The sequence below is a fragment of the Myripristis murdjan genome, chromosome 6 (genome assembly GCF_902150065.1).
Source record: "Myripristis murdjan chromosome 6, fMyrMur1.1, whole genome shotgun sequence".
NCBI classification, from domain to species: Eukaryota; Metazoa; Chordata; class Actinopteri; order Holocentriformes; family Holocentridae; genus Myripristis; species Myripristis murdjan.
This window is the reverse complement of record NC_043985.1, coordinates 22,647,583-22,665,856: the sequence shown is the minus strand read 5'-3', so window position 1 is coordinate 22,665,856 and position 18,274 is coordinate 22,647,583. Positions and strand designations below refer to the sequence as shown.

General features: G+C 41.6%; 2 protein-coding genes across 3 annotated transcripts in view; one reads left to right on the top strand and one right to left on the bottom strand.

The window, feature by feature from the left end:
- mapk8ip2 (mitogen-activated protein kinase 8 interacting protein 2) overlaps positions 1-7,154 on the top strand; it is a 32,513-nt gene extending 25,359 nt beyond the window's left edge. The window contains exons 7-14 of one of the 2 annotated variants that reach the window (XM_030053305.1): positions 201-409; positions 989-1,064; positions 1,835-2,007; positions 2,130-2,239; positions 2,348-2,470; positions 3,257-3,327; positions 3,423-3,521; positions 4,402-7,154. In XM_030053305.1, coding sequence (XP_029909165.1) covers positions 201-409; positions 989-1,064; positions 1,835-2,007; positions 2,130-2,239; positions 2,348-2,470; positions 3,257-3,327; positions 3,423-3,521; positions 4,402-4,474 — 934 coding nt within the window. In that variant the 3' untranslated portion in view covers positions 4,475-7,154. The remainder of the gene's footprint in view (positions 1-200; positions 410-988; positions 1,065-1,834; positions 2,008-2,129; positions 2,240-2,347; positions 2,471-3,256; positions 3,328-3,422; positions 3,522-4,401) is intronic. The other variant, XM_030053306.1, reaches the window with a different exon arrangement.
- arsa (arylsulfatase A) lies at positions 6,935-12,688 on the bottom strand. Its single transcript, XM_030053307.1, has 8 exons — positions 12,244-12,688; positions 11,047-11,287; positions 10,557-10,775; positions 9,627-9,796; positions 9,179-9,303; positions 8,254-8,381; positions 8,057-8,159; positions 6,935-7,954 (listed from the first exon to the last, which is right to left on the bottom strand). Exons 1-8 carry the CDS (start codon positions 12,459-12,461, stop codon positions 7,659-7,661), a joined length of 1,500 nt encoding a protein of 499 aa, XP_029909167.1. The 5' UTR covers positions 12,462-12,688; the 3' UTR covers positions 6,935-7,658.
- Positions 12,689-18,274: the final 5,586 nt, after the last annotated feature.

The following is an 18,274-nucleotide window of genomic DNA, read 5'->3' as shown; positions in this document are numbered from 1 at the left end:
AAAATATGCAGAAATAATCCTCTCTATTGGTTTAGCACCCATTTTATGAAACTTTTAAAGAATGAATGAAAGAATGAATGAATAAATAAGACATTTTATGAGCGCTTACATTTGAGTGAGACTTAGAAAATCACACTAGGGGTACTCTAGCTTTAAGTTTAGATGTATAACTGACAAGATTATACAATTTTTCTCTTAAGGTGCACCTCTGTTTTGAGTGATGACAGCGAGCTCTCCACGCTCTGTGATGAGGAACCTTTAGAGACGGGAGAGGCGGACTACGACCACGGTGATGAGGGGGTGAGGCCAGAACTCCTCAGCTCCTCTGAGGACTCCTCCCCTGAGGCTGACTTGCCTTTCTCAAAGAAGTTCCTCAATGTCTTTGTCAACAGCACCTCCCGTTCCTCCAGTAAGTGAAACACTAGGAACACTCCGACATTGGAAAACTTAGAAAGTCACTCAAGCAGCCATTTTAGACACAAGACATCACATCAGCTTGCATAATGAGAGGTGGCTCTATAGGTTTAAGCCAAGAGGCATCATTTTCCTTTATATTACCAATACAGAACGGGAATTAGCTCAGCAGTGTCAGCATGATGCATGAAAACGTGAGCTAAATCTGGTAGGGAGCCCACACAAGACCCATGGGAGGGCTCTGCTTCATCAATCAGTGTACTCACTTAGAGATTCACATCTCTAATGAATGGTGATTTGCATAATTAAAGGCTTATTATCTGGGCTTTCATAGCCATGTCTTTTTTGACAAATCAATTTTAGCCATTATTTTGACTGTCCCAGAGAAAGTTTCCCCAACAGGTTAAAAAAAAAAAAAACAGAAATAAAGCAACACCTGGGAATTAATGACTTATTTTTATGTTTATGTAGGATGTTTAACTTTTGACTTGATTTGAAAAAGGAAGTTTTCAGGGCACTGAGTCAGCCTTGTTGGTGTTAGTCACCTCACAGTCTATGTCCCTCTCCTGTGTAGGCACAGAGTCCTTCGGACTTTTCTCCTGTACCATCAATGGAGAGGAAAGGGACCAGACACATAGGGCAGTCTACAGGTAAGATGTTGCTATCAATAATACATTGTATTATGGGAGCTGTGTCACATAATTACAGCAAAACACAGTAATGATAAAAATGATTAAAGATAACAAATGCAAAAAGTAATACTGGCACTTTTGTAATTGACATTTGGTGATATCATGACAGAGTTTTTAACCAGGTCCATGTGTAGATAAACACAGCATGCCTTGAAGCTATCATTGTTTTCAGTGTGCTGTGGTGACCATGCAGCCATGGTGAATGACTAATAATGTTAGAGAGAAGGGAAGGTGTCCCAGGTACCGTTGTGCTCTTAGAGCTGTGGCAGAGTGGCAGTGACACAGCCACCACCTGTGTCTGTCTGTGGGTGAGTTATGTGTGTGGCTGTGAGTGAGATCTACATTTGTATGAGATCCACACATGATTCATTTGTAACCAGGTACATGCTGGGTATGTATGAGTTTGTTATCCCTCTGGCATTGCCCTCTTTCAGTAACTGAATCACCCATGACATCATTTATATTCCTGTGTCCACTCTCTCCCCACACATCCACTATATTTCTCTGGATCGCTGCCTGCTGTTTGATTAGCTTTTATTATATTTGATTATATTAACACAGGCCTGCAGGATTCTTACACTACTTATCCACCAAGAGTAGTCCACTGGTTCAACTCAGTGCTCAAACCGCTTCAGCTGTAAGGATATCATGGAAGGATGTGGTATGATTTGTAATGGAGATGGCTTTCATTGATTTTATTTCCCTACTCTCTTTGCTGCCCTCTGCAGGTTCATTCCCAGACATGCAGATGAGCTTGAGCTTGACGTGGATGATCCTTTGTATGTAGAGGAGGAGGAGGATGACTACTGGTACAGAGGTTACAACATGCGGACGGGAGAGAGGGGCATTTTCCCTGCCTTCTATGCGCACGAGGTCATAGGCCAGTCGAAAGAGCTGATGGGTGAGTGCAAGGAGGCTTGCTTGTTTTTCTCTTGATTGAAACTGCAAATTTTAGGTGGCTTTTCAGATTATCTGTGAGAGACAAATCTCATATGGCATGCTCACATATACTGCATCTTGTAGGGGTGAAGAGGAACCCAGCATGGATTGAGACTTTCAGTGTTCAGTTCTTGGGTTCTGTAGAGGTACCTTATCACCAAGGCAATGGCATTCTCTGTGCTGCCATGCAGAAGGTAAGCGAAGTGGAAAACAGCAAATCGTACTGATAGTCACACATGCAAAGATACAAATGCACTGTGAAACATGCATGTTTTAACAAAAACACATTTTCTGTGTGTTAGATTGCAATATCGAGGAAACGGACGGTACATGTGCGACCGCCTTCTCTGTGTGAGTTGGAGATAAGCTTGCAAGGAGTTAAACTGATCATGAGCCTGGAGGATGAATATGATACTCTTGATGAGGTGAGGGCCAATGAATGAATGAATGAATGAATCAAATGGTGCATTATTCCACATAAGTATCTTCAGCCCTGTAAGTCCCTTTGTCACCTTTGTCATTACAGATGCTGGCTGCATAGTGGTGAAGCTTTCTAAATTACAGGAAAATTTGTTTAGAAAATGATACATAAGACATCTAGTTATTTTCTATTTGATGTAATGAAGCAGCCATAACACTATGGCATCTTTGGATTGAATATTTCACCCAAAATAAACATGATATAGCTGTAGTGAAGTGCTGCAACCTGCAGAATAAGAATATGCGTGCCATTGCACAACTTGGATATTTTTTGGATATATTCTTTTTTTCCAAAATTTTGAAGCCACTTAAGGGGAAATTTAAGGAAAAATCAGAGTTCAAGGGGTTAATGATCTGCTTCTGTGTGGGTTTATTCTTTTTCATTGTCCTGCCATTTGTGCAAAGCAGGTTTTTGGATGCACAATGCCTCCCTGCTCCCTGTCAGAAAATCTATTTTGAACAGTCATTATGCAGGCATAGTTGAAAAGTGAACAGTCAGCACAATGCAACTCACTGTATACCAAAACACAACAGAAGGGCATGAATACAGTATTAAGACTTCTTTGCCAAGCAGTCCTGTTCTTGCAGGCTGAATGAAAAGGATGTGTGGATGTAGGGAATGGGGTTTAACATAAACAGTCGATGTAGCTGTTGCAGGCAGACCTAGTCGGAGCAGACTCCATTACAAATATTAACCTGTCTCCCTTCTTCCCTGCCTCTACAATTTCCAGTATGACAGATGTAGTCACTTCTTCCAGATGAAGAACATCTCATTCTGTGGATGCCATCCAAGGAACAACTGGTAAACGAACACACAGGTTTTCTCTGTTGCTGCTGTTCAGTGTGGAGGGAGCAACAACTGACTGGTTGCATCATGCTGTTTTCTTCTTTCTGCAGCTACTTTGGCTTCATTACTAAGCACCCCATGCTGAACAGATTTGCCTGCCATGTGTTTGTATCCCAGGAGTCAATGCGGCGTGTAGCAGAGTGCGTTGGGTGAGTCACCATTACGCTATATTAGTTACACTGTATTCATATACACACAGAGCAGTAATTTGTGAAGCAAGTTTTAAATTATATTTTGAGCTTCTGTTAGTCAGTGATGTCAGTTTTTACATATTAAGCTAAGTTATGCTATCAGCAAACTCTAATAACTTTGAAATGCTAACAGGCCTTTAGAGAAAATAGAAACAACATTTGACAATTTGCTGTACCTCACAGTTACATGGAGGGTCCAAGTGTTGTATTATGGCTTCCTATCTTAGTCTGCTGATAAGAAAATTGATCCAAGTGGACCTAAGTACATCTTCTGTGCCAAAGCACTTTTAAGTGTAGCTGGAGGAGAGAGTGGTGAGAAAAGAGAGAGGAAGGTATCACAAAGTATTGAGCTGGTTAGTGCTGAGACAGTCTTTTGCACATGAATCTCATTGTGTGTGTGTGTGTGTGTGTTTCAGAGGTTAAATAATGATTACAGACTCGGTCTTGTTAATCTTGGTCTGAGTCAGGCATATTGGGTCTGAATAATTAAAGATGCTGATAGTTCACTGTCTCTGGACAGAGCGAGGCTGTGAGCAGAGCTTTAGACGGACAGAACAGTATCATTTGTCAGTTTCTCGTGGTGCTCTGTCTGTGGATTAGGCATTATCCCAATGACAAAGACAGACCCTTTGGAAAGCAATTATCCTCCTTTGATACTGTTGTCTCTTTTTCAGTGGCTGTGATTTTGTATTTGAACTTTAATTGTGTTTACTATATGCTCTGTCCATTTGCGCTAAGCAGACTTCCCCTGAGACAGAGCATGACTGTTAAATCTGTCATTACCACAAGATTAGATACGGAAGGCTGTTTTCTCATGTTTTCCCCCCCTTGCCTACAGACGAGCTTTCCAGGAGTACTACCAGGAGCACCTGGAGTATGCCTGCCCCACCGAGGACATCTACCTGGAGTAAGAAGTGTTGCCATGACAACCACCTTCTTCCTCTTCACCCTCCTCCACAGCTTGTGTATGTTCATCAACTTTGCCACCAGAGGGCACTGGCGGTGGGGATTTTCTCTCCATTGTAAAATACCCTTGTGTATCCCTCAAAAACTGGGATCTTCATTTAATTTCTACAGTATGCTAGGCATTTGACTGATTTCATTCATCTATTTATCTGTTTATTTCCATCCATCGTGATGGATTGATTGCCTGTTTCTTTTCAATTTTTCTATGATATAAAAGCAAGAGGCTGAGCACTTGTTAATTTAAGGGTTCCTCCTTTGAAACAAAAACAACAATATACCTACTACTGCTGTTTCACTTTTCAATGCATGGCTAGTAGGGTTAATGCACACAGACACCAAGAAATACACACATCCAAGGGAATGGCAAAGAGCTCAACAATCAATAAGGGAATGGTGTAGAATTGCTAAGTTGGCAGTTAGGGAATTGTAAATATGTATTTGTCCGATACTGACAAACTGCTAATTTGATTTATACTGATAGTGGCATTGGAGCAAAGTAGAGAGAGTACAGTGAACTGTCCTTGGTCTGAGCTTACCCCCATGTCGCGTACAAGCTGTAGTGTGTGTTGTAAATACATGTATAGAAAGTAGAAACATACAGGCACCTCATACAAACTATGTAAGAAACACTCACAGCTAAGAGACAAAGATGACAGAGGGGATCTTACTCTCAGTTTTAATGTGGTTGTGACAGCAGTAGCTGAAGGCGTGAGATATTGTAGGAAAGTTGCGATGGAATGTAAAAAAAAAAAAAAAAGAAAGAAGGAAAAAAAATACAATAGTCACCAGAGTGATGGTCCGTCACCTCACATCAGTGGCGGTAAGACAAAGCTTTGCATTTGCTAAGAGAGGGAGTGGAAATGTTTGGACAGGATGGATAATAAGCAGAATTAGCATTGCTGAATCTCATCAGCCCCACAGATATTCCTCTCAAAGTCTGGCTTCTCATACCAAGCTCTGGATTAGTAAAGTAACTGTTATGACAGCGCCGTTCCTCTTTTGTCTCGCCACCAGGAGAGCTTCGATCAGATACAAATCCACTGTTAAGACTTCCATAAACTCATAAATGTTTCACTCTGCTCAGTGTGACTTTCAGGGTCAAACAAAGCAAAGCAAAGATCCTCTGAAAAGCCATATTCTCACACCTCTGACTGTTGAATTTCTCTAGTTTTCACTGACGTCCATGGTCTCCATTTTCTTTTGACTTGGCAGTTTCAATGAGGGAAAAGGGGCGACTGGATTAGCATGAGAAAAAAGCTGTAGCTGTAGTGTCTTACTGTACAATGAGTGCTGTACTAATAATACTTTGGTATCAAACAGGAATCAAACCCATAATAAAGCATTAAAAGGAAGGTGGTTTTATTGGTGTGTTATAGGCTTGGTTAGACTTCGAACTTATTTTTCAAAGATGATGCCTCAACGGGATAGGAGGGATGGCTACATGTTCCCAGATGAATTTATTGCTTTCAGCCTGGTCCATGGTTACATCATTTGCTTACATTACACAACAACCTCTTCTCTGGGGTTGTTTTAGCATACTATGCCTAACATGGGAGGAGGGGGTAGATTGAATTACAGTGTAGTCAATACAGCCAACTGATGCTTCAAATGGCAGACGGGCTTTGAGGCTCCCCCAGCACCCTCTATTGTTTATTTAGACCCAGTTTCACATCTTGCTCTACTGCTTTCAATCACCAGTCCCAGAACAAACACCTCAGATCTGCAGGATTTCAATGGTGAAAAATTCAGATGGACAGTGGAATTGGTGGAGGGTAGGTAGGGTGTTTTCTACATGTGTGTCGCTGTCAGTTAGATCATGTATATATACAATAGCAAATCTAAAAGATAGTGCTGTGTCCTTTATGTTGAGTATGTTATCGAAATGAATATGTACATGAGTTAAAAAGACAACTTTAAAAAGGTCACAACCAAACAAAACCCCTGAAAGACAAGAAAAAATTTAACTTTTGTGATCTGCAATAATTTTATTTCTGCATCTTGTTTCCACACAAGGTGTTATCTCAGCATCCGTCACACCGATGGCATTTTGAGTTCTTGCCAACTCCATTTCACTCCAGACAGGCTTCAGCAGCACATTTAGGGCACATTTGTGAGATGTGACATCATTAGTGTGTGACACACCCACCAGAGTACTGACCAATCTGCTGTTAGAGCTGAATAGTGACTGAGTCGGCTGCCATACGAAAACTATTATTGCATCTTGCCAATTATAGTTATCGCCTTTGAGCTCCAGCAGTGTGACCCATCTCTGATCTGTATCTATTTGCTCTTGATTATGTTTTTCTATCTTGTTACAGCCTAGTTAAATCCCTTCGTTTCAGCTACACAAGCCAACCTCTGAGGATGATCTAGTCCTGTATAGCCGCTGAGACATACATTAACAGTTAAACCAAACTTTTGACTTTATTACATAAACAAGATTCTTCACTGTATACCTAGAACAAATCAGTATGTGACAGAACAAACATATCCTATCTTGTATCTTTAAAAACAAGGACTTGTAAAATTCAAAGGAAAAACCAAGAAAAAAAAATGACAAAAAAATCACTCTGCCTTGTCATGGGTTTGGTCTTATGAATAAAATATATGCTTGATGTCCAAAAACATTATTTCTGTCTTTATTGTTCATGACTGTTTGTTTATTGTTTCTGTTGTCGACGTGGGTTCTAAAAACATTTTCATATGTGGATACAAAAAAAATGAATGTATATTCAAATGGATATGATTATCAAAATCACTGAAGAGAAAATCAACAGATGTAGGCAAGCCAGGATTAGGATCATTCAGTATTTAAGTACTAAAAGGCACAATCACAAACATTAGCTCTCAATATTAATATATAGAAAAAAATATTCAAAACACACACCCTCCTCCTCCTCACTGAGGAAACAGTTAATTGCAACACAGATTCAGTTTCACTATGAACATCAAGTCAATTAATGCATAAATGCCCACAAACTACTTCATCTTTGACAGTCATCACTCAACAATCATCAAAAGCAGCAGCAATATCTGTCATTACATTTTGTTCTCGGTAGTTTTTGGGCCAGATCAGTGCAGTGCAGTACCTCATCTTCACAACAATAGCCGTTATAAGAATCTGTCCCATCAGCAGTGGCAGCAGCTGGGTTTGGGGCTGCAGCTAGGGTTGCAGCAAGGCTCCAGTTCAGGGCTTGTCCCTTTGTTTATCTGGCTCTCTCCAAACACCATGGAGGCTTCAAACTGCGCCTTGACCTTCATGATCCTGTCCAGCAGTTTTTGGAGGTCGGGCCGGCCCACGAGGGGGAGAGGGTAGTTCTCAGAAGGGTCGGCTTCCAGGTCAAAGATAAGCGGGGGGTCGTGGGCCTTGAGGACTGCGAATACTGGACAGTCTTTGTCTGGGGTGGTCCCGCTGTGGGTGGCACCTGGTGCACAAACATGACAAACCAGCAGTCAGAAACACCAGATTGCTATGACTCTGCAATTATGCTTGTTGTTGACATTTCAGCTAACATGACGTGTCATACCACGTGTGTAGAAGTGGGCCTTGTACTTTCCCAGCCTGAGAGCAAACAGACCATACATTTCACTGGGATCGGTGGGGTAGAAGATCATCTCCTCCCTCTGACTCTACAAAAAAAGAGTTAAGCATGAAAATAAATACAACTGGATGATTTTAAAGAAAACTGTGATCTTTACTGAGTATGCACCATGATGCCCCTACCTTTCCACGGTTGACTAGGAGCCCCGTTAAATCCACCCCATCCAGCTGCACCCGGGGTAATGTGGCTCCTGCCAGCTTTGCGAAGGTGGGCAGGATATCTAGAGTGCTGGCCAGCTCATGGGTCACACCTAAAGTAATGCCAGTGCATACAGGAGGGGGGTAAGCCATAACAATAAGGTGAACTGAACTTAACCGAATTCTCAACCCATATCGTTCTACATAAAGTAGGAATACAGATTTAGGTTCTCTGGTGGGGGTCAGCTCCCAATTTGAAGTTGAAATCCATAACTTTTTGCACACTGTTGCTCCAACTACAGCAAAGATGGGGGAGCAGTGAAAATTTCATTGACCAGGTAAAATGAGTGCAAGTATATCAATTCTAGTGTTCAATATGAAAATAAAATAGGATGGGATGATGTAATATGGTGATGTGTCAGTGGGTTCTTGCACACGTTGTAAATTTCAGTCAGGTTGTCCAGAGATTATTTTTTGTATCTGCAGTCTGAGCATCTGTGGTTGATTAATCTGGTTTATAGTGCAATAGCTGTGTTCTGAACAGACTTTATTGGCATGGTCATACAGGACAGGTATGACCTGATAAGTCAATTGATACTTTTGATATTTCATAACAGCAGACTATGGAGAAAATCTCCAGCCACAGCAAATGTGCTTTTTTAAGTTTTACCATTTTCCACCATTCACATGAAAAAAAAAAAAAAAAAAAAAAAAAAAAAAAAAAAATCAGATTGCAAACTACTCATATCAGCTTTTCTAAAAAAGCTTAATGTGTGCAAATTGGGGTTTGTTGTTAGACTTAACATTTACTGCAACACATTATACTTGGGAGCATTAAGTGACGATATCCAGTCTAACCATTGTGTACATTAGATGAATGAGGTGTCACACTGAAAGCCTCCATCCTGACCTGGCTTTATGGTCCCAGGCCAGAAGGCAATGGCTGGCTCTCTCATGCCGCCCTCATAGGTGGTACCCTTCCCACACTTAAGAAGGCCAGAGTTACCTCCACGGGACATGCGCATCAGTTCAGGCCTAGGCATGGAAAGAATTAGTTGCCATTTGATAAAAGGGTAATAAATGCAAGTGTGCCATAAATCCTGTTTTTTGCAGAGGGTAAAGATAAAGCACAACTTGACCTCTGAATAGAAGATAACACAAATGTTTTATCACAATTAATGTAGAGGCAGATTAAATTGTCAACCCATTTAAGAATCAAGAGGTTGACTCAAGAATCTGCACAAGTCTTTTTTATTAAAACCTTACACAGCACTGAGTCATCTAATCAATGAAATGATGAAACTGACTATAAATGAGGGAATTGGTCACACACAAAGCAAAATAAAGCAAAAATCTACCCATTGTCAGAGGTGAAGAAAATGAGTGTGTTGTTGATCACTCCTGTCTGCTCCAAGGTCGCCAGCAGGTTACCCACCGTGGTGTCGAACTCAAACAGAGAGTCTCCAAACGGACCCCTCAGAGAGCGCCCTGCCGCCCCTGGACCCGCATACTGGGGATAGTGGGTGTGCTGGAGGGATTTAGAGGTACATTAAGGACACATTTTTAAATCACATTAAATCACGCTCTACCATTAAATTATGCTGCACCAAACTTAAGCTTTTTCTCACAAGAGCAAAAATGCGAATTTCTCTGCTGAGACTTTTTACTTTGTCAACAGATATAAAAATTAACATTCTAGCAGCGCGCAAGTCAGTCTTTATTCATGCTAAAATGTTAATCTGAATACATGTTTGACTGTGGTTTATTGTTTTTTTAATAAGCAAGCACAACCCTTTTCATTGCGAAACCAGGATTAGTTTTTAATTGTGCTGCAGAGCTCTGTTTAAACTCTGTTTTGTTGTTGCACACCAGCTGAAGTTTAATTTTTATTGTTAAATTGCTGGCTGATGAAAGTTCAGCCAGAGACATGTCAGTCTTGCTGCAAAGTGTTGATTAACAGTGATAAGTTAACAAAAATCCCCCTTTAAAAGAACGCTTGACAGAGGTACTGAACCACTGAGCTAATACTCGGCTGTCTGTGTACAAATTACTTGGACTGTCAATTTTTTCCAAGAAATACACTGAGCAAAGAAGAGCTATGGTTCTGCACTTTAGTCATCACGGGGAGATGTAGATAAAGGAAAGGAGATAAGCTTAAGGAATATTTTCAAATCTTGAGACAATTCCAACAGAGATTGTGCAAAACAGGGTGCAAGCCAAAATTTGGAAAGAGGTCCTAATATTTCAAGAAAGCACATTTGCTATCGTGGCACATTTGTACTGCTTACATGGGAAGGATAGTAGAGGAAGAAAGGTTGTTTCTTCTTGACTGATGTGGTGATGAAATTGGTAGAAAAGTCACTGTACGCCCGCTCCAGATCCAGGAAGTTGACTGGTTGCTGCTTAATGACATCATTGTGCATCAGGGGGACGGTCACAACGCCAACGTCACACAACCCGAAGCACTTAATGTCTGGAGGGAAACAGGTCAGGTTCCGGCAAGGACCCTGAGATGACGGCAGGGGACAGAGAGATTTAAATATAAGGTTGGAAATAACTGTAATTTAGATAATTCCACACAAAAATAAACCATAACTTATATCAGCCCTACAATCCTACAGCAAATGATACATTATGTGAAAGTAATTATGTTTTGTAAACAACAGGATCCACTCTATTAATTTTGTCAACCAAAGCCTTCAGTTACCAACTATCCTTTAACAAGTACCATCCTTCAATTTTTTAGCAGCAGGTAAGTGGAAAACTCATCAAACTGACCATGTCGTGGGAGTAGGGGATACCTAGGTATTGGTCAAACCCCTGATTGGTTGGGAGGTACATCCCCTTGGGCCCGACTCCCAGGTGCCACTTCCCCACGGCGGCAGTGGCATAGCCCATGGGTTTCAACACTTCAGCAATGGTGGTCTCATTCAGTGGAAGACCCCCTATGGAGCCTGGGTACAACACTCCTGGGTAGATACCCGAGCGGGTCTGGTAGCGCCCAGTCAGCAAAGATGCCCTAGGGGAGTGACCATGACAACAAAACAAAGCGGTTAATAAAGTGAAATCTAAAACGTTGGTGTGTTGAAGATGGTATATTTTTCTCGCTAAAGCAGTAGCATCTCTCTTTCACATACGAGCACACACACAACTTATACTGTGGCTCTCACATTAAGTTTTCAGTGGCTTTATCATTGGGGATGCACGATATAAATCGTCACATCGCTCATATCGGCCGATAAATTGAGCCTGAATGCTCGATGTTCCAGTGAACGTGTACATGCCGAAAAAAGTTGCAATTCATGTCTGCATCTGCCACTGGGTCATTATGATGAGAGTAGTTATAATACTACATTGTTTCCATAATGGAAGGAAAAAAAATCCATGCAAATCAGCATCGGTATGGACATCTGCAATCAGCCAACAGCAGAAAAATCACTATCATGCATGCCTATTTATTATGTCATATGGTGTTTCCATCACCTATAACTATAAAATGCCTATAGGGTCTAACAGTTCTGCTGCGATAAAACATACCCAATCATAATAATGTAATACATCCACATGCAGAGGATTTTCATACAGCTTATGTCATCTATGCTCATATTAAATATATGACATCTGTTTGAATTAGGCACATTTTCATATATGACCATAAATATCTGACTTACTTGAGTCACCAGAAGCCACAGATACCGTACACACTGTATGTTTAACAGGTAGCGCTGCGTGTATGTATATGTTTTGCTCATTAAAGCTATATACTCAACATATATGGACCACACATAAGGTCATATCAGCATATCCAGATGGGTTACAGCTAACAGGCTATGCTTTCGGTTTATTTTGGACTATCATGTGACACAGCCTATGTGATAATATTTCTCTGGTATGTTCGCACAGCCAGTGATATTTCCATACAGGATGTGCACCAACATGAGCTGTAACTCACAGCGGGTCCGACAGACAGAGTACCTGGACGGGCTGCACACGGGACTGGTGCAGTAAAAGTCTGTGAAGCGGAGTCCTCCAGACGCCAGGCGGTTCAAGTTTGGAGTGAGTGAGGTGGGGTGGCCGTAACACCCCAGGTCCCCGAAACCCAAATCATCCGCAAAGAGGAGGATGAAATTCGGCGGTGAAGCAAAACAGCCGCAAATAAAGATGTTTACCAGGGCGAGGACGGTGCGATGCATCTTGCAGAGTTGAGCTACTTTCGGCTAACAGGATTTGGCTTCTCCGCTTCAACCCGCCCTCGGCCACTTCCCCTCGGCAACAGGCCTCAGGGGAATCCCCGTCGCCATTATTAGTGTCCTATATTTTGTAGGCACTTTTCTGAAATGCTGAAGTGAACTTGGTGAGGTCGGGAAGCTGACGGGGCGAGTCAACAACAACTGTCACTAGAGGCGTGAATATTAACCACAATGCATTGCAGCTACTCGTGATTTTTCTGATGCGACGTCAAGTTGTGGGCGGGGCGAGTGAGATGACGTGCAGGTAAACAAAAACATCACAATAAAAATCTGCAGAAAACACCGTGGCTTCCTCAATATGAGTTCCTGTCTGACCTTTTTTTTTCTCTCCTCCAAAGTTTTTGAGTAAGTTCAAGTCAATAAACAGGCAGCTTTTCATGATAAAAGTTGATGTAAATTTGCTTCACAGCGCAAAAATAATACAAAAACAAATTACAATGAACAGCGACAAAAATGAAGGGAAAAGAAAGGGGGAAAACCTGCTAAATAATGAGTAAATTTGAAATTTACACAGCATATTGTGGGGAACTGTGAGGAGAAAGTTAGCTAGTCTTACAGGACGTGTTCCAACAGTGTAAGGACATTGCAATAGAAAATCACCAAATTTAAAACTACCAGATTTACCAAATAAATAAATAAAAATCAAACTATTTTTGACATCTCTTCTGCTTTGCTTAACAAATTGTATAACTCTGTAAAGTCTGTAAAACTCTACCATTGTTAAGTTGAACAGTCAATCTTGAACCCAAGTGCAGACTCAACACACACAGACAGGATTAACACAAAAACTGAAGTTTAATTACCAGCCAGGCAAAAAACAGAAAGGCAAAAACTATTAACTCAGGAACAGGCCAAAACTGGGGGCCGTGGATTATGCTGGCTGGGCTGGCAAGGCAAGGCAGGGTCCAGGCATGGAGAACTGTGAACAAAGAGCACACAGGTTACGGCAAGGATCTGACAAGAGTGAGGAGCAGAACTGAGCTTATATAAAGAGTGAGTAACGACTAAACAGTTCCAGCTGGTGTGGCTCTAGACAAACTGGTCCTCACACACCAGTTCCTAGTGAGCCAATTAGTGAGAAGTGGAGGACATGGGGGCAGATGTAACAACCATACTCTACCAAACATGGATAACAGGCAGTTAAATTTCTTTTTGATTGCCCCAGTAACAGGGAGATTGCTATCTATAGTTTACTTGGGATCTGTGGAAATTTTAATTCCTGTCTTAAACAGGAATGTCAAAGATTTCAGTAAGACAAATATTATTTAGGGGTAGAAGTTCACATTTTTTCAAATAAAGGTTTAAACTTTATACTTAAGAGAATAGCAGATAGAAAGTTGGACACCCTTGCCACACACATTTGTTTACACAAAATTTGTGTGTGTGTGTGTGTGTGTGTGTGTGTGTGTGTGTGTGTGTGTGTGTGTGTTTGTCTTTTGCAAAGGTTTTGACTCACAGCAACCACAAGAGGTTCATGGTACTGGCATATGTACACACAAAGGCCCAGTAGTTTGCGAGATCAGATTGTAGAGTTGAAGACAGATAGATAGACAGTCTGTCTATCTGAGTCGTGATTTGCTTTCAGTGTGTGAACCATGAATTATGCACATCAGGCACACGGGACACGTGGTAGTAAAGCTATCAGTTATATAGTATACCAGTCTTAGGTCTTATGCCAGTGTGAGGGCTGAACTAGCTATATTCATTCAAATTCAACATAGGGTACAGTAAAAAATGTCTTATAACAAACAGAAAAGGTAGTTTTAAATGGAAGGTTAAGGTAGAGAATCAGCACTCAAGTCACGACTGCTTTGCTGCCCTTTGACTGACTGGGAAAATTAAGACCAGACTGCTGATAAGGACTCTGCAAGGCTCTAATACATTTATGAGCAAGTGTAGACGTCCTGTGTGGAGACCTTGGCCTCTCCCGCAGAGAGAGATCATCCAGAAGGAGCGCTGCTTTTTGTCTGCCTCTTGATTGCCATAACTGGAGCTGTTAGTGTATGGGCCTGTGGCTGGGATGCTGTCCTCTGTGGTGTCCTTGCATGGTGCCTGCCAGTGATTTGACCTGACACCCAGTCAATTATGTTAACAGGAAGAGAAATAGATCACTGGTGCAGCGCTGGAGGAACCACCGGTTCAAGGAAAAATGGACGTCACAGCTGATTTCATAAAGAATAATTCCAGTACTGGACCGAGCCTTTTATTTATTCTCAGTGCTGTGCTTGGAAGGGAAGGGAGAAGGAAAAGGAAGGCAAAAATGAAAAACATCACCCGCATTTTAATAAGGTGGTTTTGCATGTGTTTGTGTGTGTGAGAGAAAGAGAGAAAAAAAGCAATGTAGAGCAGCTCACAATGAAATCTGAACAGCAGCAGAGCTTTATTTTTAATCACTAACACACTCTGCTTGGCGATTTTATGGACAGCAGTGCTGAAACATAAAACAGTTTCACTGAGAAGTGGCCTATCATTGTGGAATTACGTTAAAGCCTCTGTCATTGTTTGGTCCTGAGGATTTATGGAACAGATCCACAGACGTTACCTTTTCACCGCGCGTGCCTGTGTGTGTGTGTGTGTGTGTGTGTGTGTGGTTGCCAGAAAGCCTGCCCAGTACTACTGTTCTGCCTCAGGGAAGCATTGCGGTGGCATTGGCTGATAGATAGTTTTGATTTACCATTCACTTTAACATCTCTCTGCTGCACTGACCTACATTCAGCACTACAGTACTGTGTGTGTGTGTGTGTGTGTGTGTGTGTGTTGAAAAGGCAAATGCTTCATGACCTTTGATGCAGTTTTGCCGAACGTTTCTCTTTCTCTCTTGTGACTTGTATATTTTATAATATGAAAGGAATTTCATACTCACTCAGAGCAATATGTGGTTAACTCTGGTCACCAATAGTTTGTGAGGGTGTGTGTGTGTTTGTGTGTATGTGTGTATGCACTGAAACATACACAAAGTAATGTTTTTAATATAAACACACAAATAGACATGCACGCACATAAAAGAGGACTAAGAATTTAAATAAATAACGACATAAATAAATAAAAGCAGAAGGGAAGCCGTTTGCATTCTGGAAAGTACCTGCATGCAGTGACAGAAGAACCTGAACACCGACGGCTTCTAAAGGAGCTCTTCACTGCAGGAGACAGGAGCTCCTTTCATCCAATAATGTGAGAAGCAGAGCCCAGGAGCCATCCTTCTCCCCGTGTGGGCACAGCATGGTACCTACAGCATGGAGCCGCTACCCTGGAGGGCGGCCATCGACATTCTTCCATGATGGCACTCTTCAAAGTTATAAACCGTGTTTATTGTTTTTAAATCATATCATGGATTTCATTCATTGCTTTCATGGTCTCAGTGCTCCTTGACCGCGGGTCACATTGTGTGTGTTTCCTGACTGAAGTCCAGTTAACAGCATTGTGGCGTCATGGTGTGCTCTGTACTTCTACTTGGAAGATTTTGCTTTTAGGTCTCAGCAGTTTCCAAATCTTCCCTTAAATTTCCTGTTAAGCGGCTTCAGTGTTTAATTGTATGACAGTGGTACATATACATTCTGTATCTAATGGTTTCAACGCTTGACTGAACATACATCAAACTTGCAGAGAATGACATATTCAAACCCAAGGTGGCATTGTTTGATGGCTGCACCATTACATCAAATTGAAAATCTCTCGATGTCTTGTGCAGTGACAAATTCACCAGTGAGACTGGCAGGGTTGAAGAGGGTTTTAAACTTAGTGCCAAAGCTCTTCTCTTCAATAGTTTGTAGTGGAATGCTTTGGATCATGTCTTTCTTTCTTTCTTTTTTTTGGCATTTCTGCTTTACCCGACAGCTACAGCAGAGAGAGACAGGAAAGGCAGGTGAGAGAGGGGGTGACACGCAGCAAAGGTCCCAGGATGCTGCGATCACGATTCAGTCCTGGTACATGGTACATGGCTCTGTTCTGGTGAGCCACCAGGGCACCCCCTCTTTGGAGCATCTTTTATGACCCAAAACTTTATGGCTAGCTTTTGCTATAGCTTTTGCTATCACTAATGATTGACATCACTTCTAACAGGCAAATCTTTGTAAACACATGTTTAGATGTTTAGATGAGAGTGGGAGACAATCTGTAGGTGAGGGACAAGATTTTGGTGATAAATACAGAAACATTTCCTTTTCTGTTTGTAGCCCGAGTGGTTTTATGAAGGTAAACAGTCTGTGTGGGGAGTGAAAGAGGCAGACAAATTAGCAGAAATGTCATCTGAACCTAAAACACTTCAAAAAGTATCAGTTTTTGTGTATTGTGTGGAGAAATGTTCGACTCATGTAATAAAAGAAACGGGGTTCTGGCTACACCAGGAAACCTAAAAAACTGCCCGTTGTTCCCAGAGGCTAAATCATCGTCATCTGATCAGTTGTGAGATTGTTTACAGGCCAACATGTGTTGGCATATGAAAATATGGGCACCCACTGCAGATAAATGACAGCCTCTGTGCTGCATTTCCGGCCTGAGCTGCGATTCAGAAAAATATGACGGCTTTGACCTTTTGCTGCAAGTAAATGAAAACTGTTGTCAGTGACAAACACTAAATAGAACAAGTAGCTAGAAGCAGCAAAGGTCTTTTCCTACAGAAAGGTCCTCACCCCTGCATGTGTGTGTGTGTGTCTCTGTGTGTGTATGCCTATGTATAAACATCTGCTGTGTCCATGTGTTGCTGTGCTCTGTTGTGGTGTTCACTATTGTTTAGGATGAGGATGTGACAGTTGTTTGGGATCAAAATGTTGGCATCTGTATATATGATGGATTGTTCTGCCAGAAATACTCATCTGATTTAATATCCCACCAGAGGGTGTGTGTGTGTCTGTGTCTATGAGAGTGTGATTTTTTTTCTGTGAGGGCAACTCTCTGCCATGGAACATCTGCTCTCACAGCCTATGGGAGGTGGGTGTGCATGTATGTGTGGGAAAAAGAAAAATACATAGTATTTGTGAGTCTGTGTTTATGTGCGTCTTCGTGCATGCACATGCATATAATGTGATTGCTCCAGGCGGATGGAGGTGTAGTACAAAACAACCCTGCAGAACCGCTGTAGAAAATGAATCCCACCATCGACTCTCCTTCCTCAGGACAGGAATAAGGAGAGAAGAAAGTGGGTCTCATACCTGCAGGAACCCTCTCTCCATTTACCTTTCTCTCTCTTTCTACCTCTGTCTCTGCTTGGTAGATGAGAGGTTGCTACACACACTGTTTGGCTTTCCAAGTAGCACAGCAGGTTATAGCTGGGATGTGAGCCTATAGTAAACTACTACCAGCAAGCTATTATAAAACACACTTTCCTGTCATCTTCATCCCACAGTGTGATGCTTCACAATGTTTATGATGATAAACTTGTGAAGAGTAATCCTGCAGAGCTTGTGGACTAAAGAGTCAGGGTAAATCACTTCCTAATATGCAGGTGATATGCTTTCTCACTAGATGGCACCATTGGATCAAATCTTCTCTGATTTATTCCAATCTACTGTACTTAAATGGCCTATATAGGGGAGCTTCTTTTTAGTCCAGTTTTATTTTACCTGTTGTCCAGGCAAGCTTTCATGCATACTTTATCTCCATGATCGCGTTGTGCTCTGCAAAAGATTAAGAACTGACCGGGCCACTTAGGCCTGAAATGGATGAGCAGTTCCTGTTAATATCCATTTCAGTATTCTGACATTTCCGGTCTGGTGTGAGGCTTTCTTTTCGTATTGATATGGTTTACCTCAGTTTGCCCT